Genomic DNA, 8,630 nt, shown 5'->3' with positions numbered 1-8,630 from the left:
AGGAGGGAGCGCCGCCCCTCCCCCCAGTCCAAATCGGACTAGGCCTTGGGGGGCGCAGCCTCCCCTCTCTCTTTCCCTTAAAGCCCAATAAGGCCCATCTACTCCCCGGCGAATTCCCGTAATTCTCTGGTACTCCGAAAAATACCCGAATCACTCGGAACCTTTCCGATGTTCGAATATAGTCGTCCAATATATCAATCTTTACGTCTCGACCATTTTGAGACTCTTCGTCATGTCCCAGATCTCATCCGGGACTCCGAACTACCTTCGGTACATCAAAACAAATAAACTCGTAATATAAATCATCACCGAACTTTAAGCGTGCGGACCCTACGGGTTCGAGAACTATGTAGACATGACCGAGACACGTCTCCGGTCAATAACCAATAGCGGAACCTGGATGCTCATATTGGCTCCCACATATTCTATGAAGATCTTTATCGGTCAAACCGCATAACAACATACTTTGTTTCCTTTGTCATCGGTATGTTACTTGCCCGAGATTCGATCGTCGGCATCTCAATACCTAGTTCAATCTCGTTACCGGAAAGTCTCTTTACTCGTTCCGTAATACATCATCCCGTAACTAACTCATTAGCTAGAATGCTTGCAAGGCTTATAGTGATGTGCATTACCGAGTGGGCCCAGAGATACCTCTCCAACAATCGGAGTGACAAATCCTAATCTCGAAATATGCCAACCCAACAAGTACCTTCGGAGACACCTGTAGAGCACCTTTATAATCACCCAGTTATGTTGTGACGTTTGGTAGCACACAAAGTGTTCCTCGGTAAACGGGAGTTGCATAATCTCATAGTCATAGGAGCATGTATAAGTCATGAAGAAAGCAATAGCAACATACTAAACCATCAAGTGCTAAGCTGACGAAATGGGTCAAGTCAACCACATCATTCTCTAATGATGTGATCCCGTTAATCAAATGACCACTCATGTCTATGGTTAGGAAACATAACCATCTTTGATCAACGAGCTAGTCAAGTAGAGGCATACTAGTGACACTCTGTTTGTCTATGTATTCACACATGTATCATGTTTCTGGTTAATACAATTCTAGCATGAATAATAAACATTTATCATGAATAAGGAAATATAAAATAACAACTTTATCATTGCCTATAGGGCATATTGAAGGAAATATGCCGTAGAGGCAATAATAAAGTTATTATTTATTTCCTTATATCATGATAAATGTTTATTATTCATGCTAGAATTGTATTAACCAGAAACTTGATACATGTGTGAATACATAGACAAAACACCGTGTCCCTAGTATGCATCTACTAGACTAACTCATTGATCAAAGATGGTTAAGTTTCCTAGCCATGGACATGAGTTATCATTTGATAAACGGGATCACATCATTAGTGGAATGATGTGATGGACAAGACCCATCCATTAGCTTAGCATAATGAGTGTTCAGTTTTATTGCTACTACTTTCTTCGTGTCAAATATATATTCCTCCGGCTATGGGATTATGCAACTCCCGGACATCGGAGGAATGCCTTATGTGCTATCAAACGTCATAACAGTAACTGGGTGATTATAAAGATGCTCTACAGGTATCTCCGAAGGTGTTTGTTGGGTTGGCATAGATTGAGATTAGGATTTGTCACTCCGAGTATCGGAGAGGTATCTCTGGGCCCTCTCGATAATGCACATCATATGAAGCCTTGCAAGAAGTGTGACTAATGATTTAGTTACGGGATGATGCACTATGAAATGAGTAAAGAGTCTTGCCGGTAACGAGATTGAACTAGGTATGAAGATACCGACGATCGAATCTCGGGCAAGTAACATACCGATGACAAAGGGAATAAGATATGTTGACATTGCGGTTCGACCGATAAAGTTGTTCATAGAATATGTGGGAACCAATATGAGCATCCAGGTTTCGCTATTGGTTATTGACCAGAGAGGTGTCTCGGTCATGTCTACATAGTTCTCGAACCCGTAGGGTCCGCACGCTTAACGTTCGATAACAATATGTATTACCTGGTTATGTGTTTTGGTGACCGAAGGTTGTTCAGAGTCCCAGATGAGATCACGGGCATGACGAGGAGTCTCGAAATAGTCGAGAGGTAAAGATTGATATATTGGAAGGTTATATTCGAACACCGGAATGGTTCCAGAGTGGTTCGGGTATTTTTCGGAGTACCAAGGGGTTACCGGAACCTCCCGGGGAAGTAATGGGCCTCATGGGCCATAGTGGAGAGGAGAGGCAGGCCGCAGGAGGTGGTGCCCCCCATGGGGAGTCCGGATTGGACAAGGGGGAGGGGGCGTGGCCCCCCTTTTCTTCTCTCTCTCTCTCTCTCCCTCCACTTCCCTCTTTCCCCCTCCGTTGGAAAGGAAGGGGGTGACTAGGCTGGGAGTCCTAGTAGGACTCTCCCCACTTGGCGCGCCCCCTAGGGCAGGCCTCCTCCCATGTCCTCCTTTATATACGGGGGCAGGGGCACCCCAAAGCACATCAATTGTCTTAGCCATGTGCGGTGCCCCCCTCCATCGTTTACTCCTCCGGTCATATTGTCATAGTGCTTAGGCGAAACCCTGCGTAGATCACATCACCATCACCATCACCACGCCATCGTGCTGACGGAACTCATCTCCTTTATACCTCTACTGGATCAAGAGTTCGAGGGACGTCATCGAGCTAAACGTATGCAGAACTCGGAGGTGTCGTACCTTCGGTACTTGATCAGTTGATTCGAGAAAACATTCAACTACATCACCCGCCTTAAGTTAACGTTTCCGCTTTCGGTCTACGAGGGTACGTGGAGACACTCTTCCCCTCTCGCTGCTATGCATCTCCTAGATAGATCTTGCATGAGCGTGATTTTTTTTTGAAATTGCATGCTACGTTTCCCAACAGCAAGATCATGGCGTACGCTATGCTGACGCCGAAGGCAGATCGTGGAGGAGATTCAGGTGAGGCGCGCCGCTCGCATCACTTCTGGTCTGCCTCCGGACTCGCCGGAGCTAAAGGAGGAGGAGCAGTAGCCAGAGGAGGGGGGAGAGTAGCTACCGGAGCCGATGAAGGCGGCGGATCTAAAGGAGGAGGAGGCGACGTAGCCTGCTCCGAGGTTCACCATGGAGGAGGCGGAGGCGGAGTTCGTCGTCGCCCAAGCTGCGGAGGTGACAGAGCAGCAGGCCATCGTGGAGTCCATCCAGTATGATGCCTATGTGGAGGCCAATCGGCAGTTCCTCCGGCAGGAGTAGGTGGCGTCTGATGCACTCTTCACCGAACTCGACGCGGAGATAGAGGAGGAGGAGGAGGAGGTCGGAGCGGAGCAGCCGGAGGCGCCAGAGCTGCAGTTGCCGCCCATGTACCCGGAGCCGGGCACGGAGTTTGTCGACATCTCCGACGAGGAGTAGCTAGATCATCTACGTAGTACGTAGGTTTTTTAGTTTGCATATTTTTGTATGGATTTGAGAATCTAGTATGAGATGCCCGGATGCAGTTGTGTTAATTTGAGGAGTGTCAGGTCACTGCCTGCGGGGCGCGTCAGCGGGCGTTTGAGGAGTCATATTTATCATATGTGGTTATAGATGCTCTTATATATTACTATCTGCCTTCTGGTTTATTAGTCTCTCTTATATTTTAGTCAAACTTTAACATTTGATTTAACTATCAAATAATAGGTTATATACAAAAAAATACTATCATTGAAAACTTCTTTCAAATATGAATCCAACAATACAAATTAGGCGGCATATAATTTATATTTTATTTGTCAAATCAACGTTTGAAATTTGACACAAAATACGAAGAGGGCCAAATTGTAACAGAGAAAGAGTTAAGTTACAAATAGGATATTTTGCTTCTAATACAAAATGATGGGCATATACTATTCTTAAATAGTTCATACCCACTGACTACAAGTAATTCTCCCAACATGTAGCCTTTCATGTCATCAATCGTGTCACGTGAGTATCCACTAGCACTATTTTACATAAATGCATCACATCGGCTACTTTTAATTACTAGATGATATTTCACGTGTTGCCGTGGGAATCGGTTGTAATATATTTGTATGAGATTTAATTGTGTGAAATATAAATATTTAAAGTTAATAACACGTAAAGAAAACTAAAAAACATATGCCTTATTATATTAGATTGTGTATATAGTTGTAAAATATTTTTAAATATAAGTAGAATACTAGAATATAAAAAATCCCATGCATGGTTGCATGTGGTGGTGGATCTTTTCCTGGTTGCATATTGAGGTTGGCCTTTTCTCATCCATAATTGCATGGTGATGTGACATATTTTCATTTTGAGATAAACGAGTTAAGGGGATGGCTCTCTTAGGTATGTAGGAATAAGACATGCACTCTCCCACCTCACCAAGTCATGCATGTGTGTCACATAATAATTAGTCATGCAATTATATTAATTTAATTTAATTCAAAAATTTGTCAAACCGTCTAGTTGCTAACTAAAAATAATAATGTTAGGAAGCAATAATAATATTTTGTAGCTACGTGCTCTTTCTATTTCATTCGGGAGTACCTAGAACTCATCTAGATGAAATATAATTTGGTCTCATTCACTTTAAAATCAAGAACAGGTACAACCCACGTCAGCACACACGCATCTTATAGCATCACATCCAATGGCTATAAAAGGTGAATGAGATCAAATTATATCTCATCTAGATGAGTTCTAGCAAAACTGGTTTCATAATGTGGTCCGTATAGATTTTTTTGAGGAACTCCAACTATGTAAATTTTGACCAAATTTATAGAGATAACTATTTATATTTACAATACTGAATATACAAAATATAAAACTACGTCTTATGATGAATCTAATGATATATGTTTGGTATTCTGGATTTAAATATATTTTTCATAAACTTGGTCAAAGTTTGTGAGGTTTGACTTTTTGAAAAATCTATATACACAACATTATGAAACGGAGAGAGTATTCTTAATGTTTCTGCGGCTCGGGATTGAGAAGGGTGGGGGGGGGGGGAGTGGATTTATTTACAATCTCTTTTGCAGCATAGAAGATGTTCTTCCAATATTTGGAGAGCAGAAAGACAACCAAGAATTAGCTAAACCGCTGATCCATAGTTCCATTTACTCTGAAGGAAAATCTGACGACAAAGAGCACGATACAGCAAAACTGCAGAGATACAGGTCAAGATCTCACAGACCAATCCACCTCTGTTCTACTACCAAGGAATCAACGAAAATGATCAAGTGGAGTACAACCTCTAGCACAGGCACCGTACCCATGGCGCTATCTCGCGCCGGACAGCTGCGACGAGGACATGTACGACGGCCACCCGCTCATCGTCGTCATCGTCGTCTCCGACCGGGTGCGATCGCCCACCATCGCATCCTTCATCACGTTGCCCTCGGAGGGCCCGGCGAACCCCCGGCCGTACAGCCGGAGGAACCCGAGCGCCTGCGCGCGCGGCTCGCCCAGCTCCATGGTGCCCTCCAGCATGCCGGCCACCACCGCCATGCTCGGCCGCGTGTGCGGGTCCTCGTGCAGGCAGCACAGCGCCACCTTCACCATCCTCTCCACCTCCTTGCCCACCACCCGCCCCTCCAGCCGCGGGTCGGCCAGCTCCGCGTACCGCCCGCCCTCGTGCCCCTCCAGCGCCACCAGCGGGAAGTAGTCGTTCCTCCCGCTGCGCGACGAGCTTCCCGCCGTGCCGTTCGAGGAGTTGGAGTCCTCGCCGCCGCCGTCGCTCACGTGCTCGCTGCGGTTCTTGCGGCCGTGCACCAGCTCCAGGAGCACCATGCCGAAGCCGTACACGTCCGTGCGGTCCGTGATGGCCGTGTTGGTCAGCCACTCCGGCGCCAGGTACCCGCGCGTGCCCCGCATCGTCGTGAACAGCCCGGACTGCTCCGGCGTCAGGAACTTGGCGAGCCCGAAGTCGGCGATCTTCACCTGCCCGCCGTCGGCGAGCAGGATGTTCTCCGGCTTCACGTCGCAGTGGATGATCCTCTGGTTGCAGCCGAAGTGGAGGTAGGCGAGCCCCCTCGCGGCGCCGATGGCGATGTCCACCCGCTCCTTCCACTCGAGCAGAGGCCCCGCCGGCCGGAACAGGGGCCGGTCGAGGGAGCCGCGGTTCATGTACTCGTACACCAGCAGGCGGCGGTGGCCCTCGGTGCAGAACCCCCGGAGGCGGACCAGGTTGACGTGGTGGATGTTGCCGATGACGGCGATCTCCGTCATGAACTCGCGCTTCCCCTGCGTTCCCACGCCTTCGATCTTCTTCACGGCCACCAGCGAGCCGTCCGAGAGCTCGCCCTTGTACACGGCCCCGAACCCGCCGGCGCCAATCTTGGTGCGGTAGCTGTTGGTCATGGCCTCGATCTCGTCGTGCGTGAACCTGGTGGGGAGGCCGGGGATGACGATGTCGTCATCGCCGTCGTCGTCGTTGTCCAGATCGCGCACAAGGTGCGCCGAGGCTGACCCCGGCGAGCGCTGCCGCCGGAGCTGCACGTCCCTGGACCGCGAAGCGCGCCTCCCCACGCGCTGCTCGTCCTTGCGCCGCCGTGACGTGATGACGAACGCGCCGACGACGACGACGAGCACAAATGCGATGATGGTAGGGAGCAGGATGGCGATGAGTGTCTTGTTGGAAGACGAACTGTCCGGCGACGACCTTGGCGAGCTCTGCACCTTGATGTACCCGGACATGCCGGCGCCGTTGCTCGCGTTGGTGTTAATGAACGAAGCAAGCTGGTGTTGCGCCAAGTAGCAAGACAAGGAGGAGGAGTCGTAGAAGTAGCCGAGGCAGGAGCAGTTGCTGTTGCAGAGTGCCTGGCACGACGACGCGTTGGAGCCGGCCATGGCCGGCGGCGAGAACTTGTTAGCGTAGTACGCAATGCCGCTTCCAAGGCTGAGATACGAAGTCGTCGACCTGCCACCGGCGCCACTGCCGCAATAGCCGTCGGGCAGTAATGTGGAGCCAACGGACGGCGCACAGCCGTTGTCGTGCGCCGTGGGGAACGGCGGCGGGCACGTGCAGATGGACGCGTTGCCGTCGGGCGTGCAGAGGCCGAGCGCGCCACATGAGAGCGGAAGGGCGCATCCCCTGCTCGGCGCCATGATCCCGCCGTCCATGGGCGACGACGATGAGTTCGCCGACTCGAAGCTCGATATTTGCAGCTTCCCATCCACGCCCAGCTGAACGATGCGTAGCCCGGCAGGTGGCATCGCGACCTGGACGATGACGGTGTCGTCCGCCGCGAGAAGGTACAGGCCGGTGCCGTTCACGAGCATGTACGCGACCGTGCCATCGCGGTCCTTGACGGCGATGGCTTCGCCCGACAGCCGCCAGTACAGGGACCCCATCCACGCGAGCACGGCGTCGGCGGCGGTGACGTTGAGGCTGTAGCCCCCCTCAGCCAGGTCCGAGGCCGACGCGGCCGAGGTCAGGAACCCGCCAACGGGGAGCCGCTGCGACGACACGAGCGAGTCCGTAGGCCGGTCGAAGGACTGCCAGAGCGTGCCATTCTGCCCGTCGAGCAGCGCGAGGTTGCCGGAGTCGGCCAGCCGGAGCGCGGCGACGGGAGACGCGAACGGGGGCGTGGACCAGACGACGGTCCCGTTGGCGTCCTCGGCGGAGACCCCAGCCGACGAGAGGCGGAACGGTGCGGCGCGGTCGGTGATGGGCGCGGCACGGTTGGCGACCCAGACGCGGGTCCCGGACGGCGCGTGCAGCACGGCGAGGTAGTAGCGGTCCTGCTGCCCCGCCGGGCTGTGCACCGCGGCCTCGAAGGCGCCGCTGCTGGAGCGGAGGAACACGCCGAGGGTGTCGATGAAGAGGAGGTACGACGCCGCGAAGTCCGGCGTGACGAGCTCCGTCCGGACCGTGCCGGCCTCGGCGCGCCGGAGCCAGGCGACGCTGCCAAGGACGCCGAGGAGTAGGAGGAGTGGGCGGATCGGCGAGGGTCTCCCCATGGCCAAGGCGAAGCGGTCGGCTCATGGGGGCGCCGGAGTGGACGTGACGATGGCATGGAGGCGGGAGGGGTTGACCCGGGCGGGCCGGAGGGGCCGGAGGGGCGCCATTGGCCGCGTCGGGATCTGGGCGCCCGCAAGAAAATCAAGATGCCAAGCGGACGACGACCTGCTACCGTGGCGTTTGAACGTGGCGCTGGAATTGGCGGCCTCTTGTGCGGATTGTTTAGTCCGAGCTTGGAGAATGGAGAGTAGTGGACTGCTGGAGTATTAATTAGCATATGATCACTGCATATTCTATGGGAGTTTATGTTCGGATCCGTCCAGTCCAGTGATGTTCTAGCAGCACAGCATGCATCTACTGGCGGCCCGGCCCGTCTCTTTTGTCTTCTCCGTCTCTCGGAGGAGGAGGCGTGATGAAATAACTTTTTGAACGGGTCTACTTAAATCGGAGACAGCGCAACAATAGAAAATGTGATCTTCTAAAATTACGTAAGTTAGCCGACCAACTTTGGGTAGCATGGCTCGTAACATTAGATTCAGGGCCCTCTTAAAGCATATCTAGCAGACCACGTATAACCTTAAACCTGCATAATTTCGGTGAGTATACAAGTTCGGTCTAATTTTCTGGCCAGAACAGAGGCCGTATACTCGTCCTGCCCGTAAATGTTTTTAGCACGGCCCG

At 51.7% G+C, this 8,630-nt stretch overlaps 1 protein-coding gene across 1 annotated transcript; it reads right to left on the bottom strand.

Moving 5' to 3' along the window:
- Positions 1 to 5,001: 5,001 nt before the first annotated feature.
- Positions 5,002 to 8,155, bottom strand: LOC123134659 (G-type lectin S-receptor-like serine/threonine-protein kinase At5g35370). Its single transcript, XM_044553865.1, has one exon. The coding sequence runs from the start codon at positions 7,946 to 7,948 to the stop codon at positions 5,267 to 5,269; it is 2,682 nt and encodes an 893-aa protein (XP_044409800.1). The 5' UTR covers positions 7,949 to 8,155; the 3' UTR covers positions 5,002 to 5,266.
- Positions 8,156 to 8,630: the final 475 nt, after the last annotated feature.

The sequence above is a fragment of the Triticum aestivum genome, chromosome 6B, assembly GCF_018294505.1.
Source record: "Triticum aestivum cultivar Chinese Spring chromosome 6B, IWGSC CS RefSeq v2.1, whole genome shotgun sequence".
Classification (NCBI taxonomy): Eukaryota; Viridiplantae; Streptophyta; class Magnoliopsida; order Poales; family Poaceae; genus Triticum; species Triticum aestivum.
This window is presented reverse-complemented; position numbering and strand designations above follow the sequence as displayed.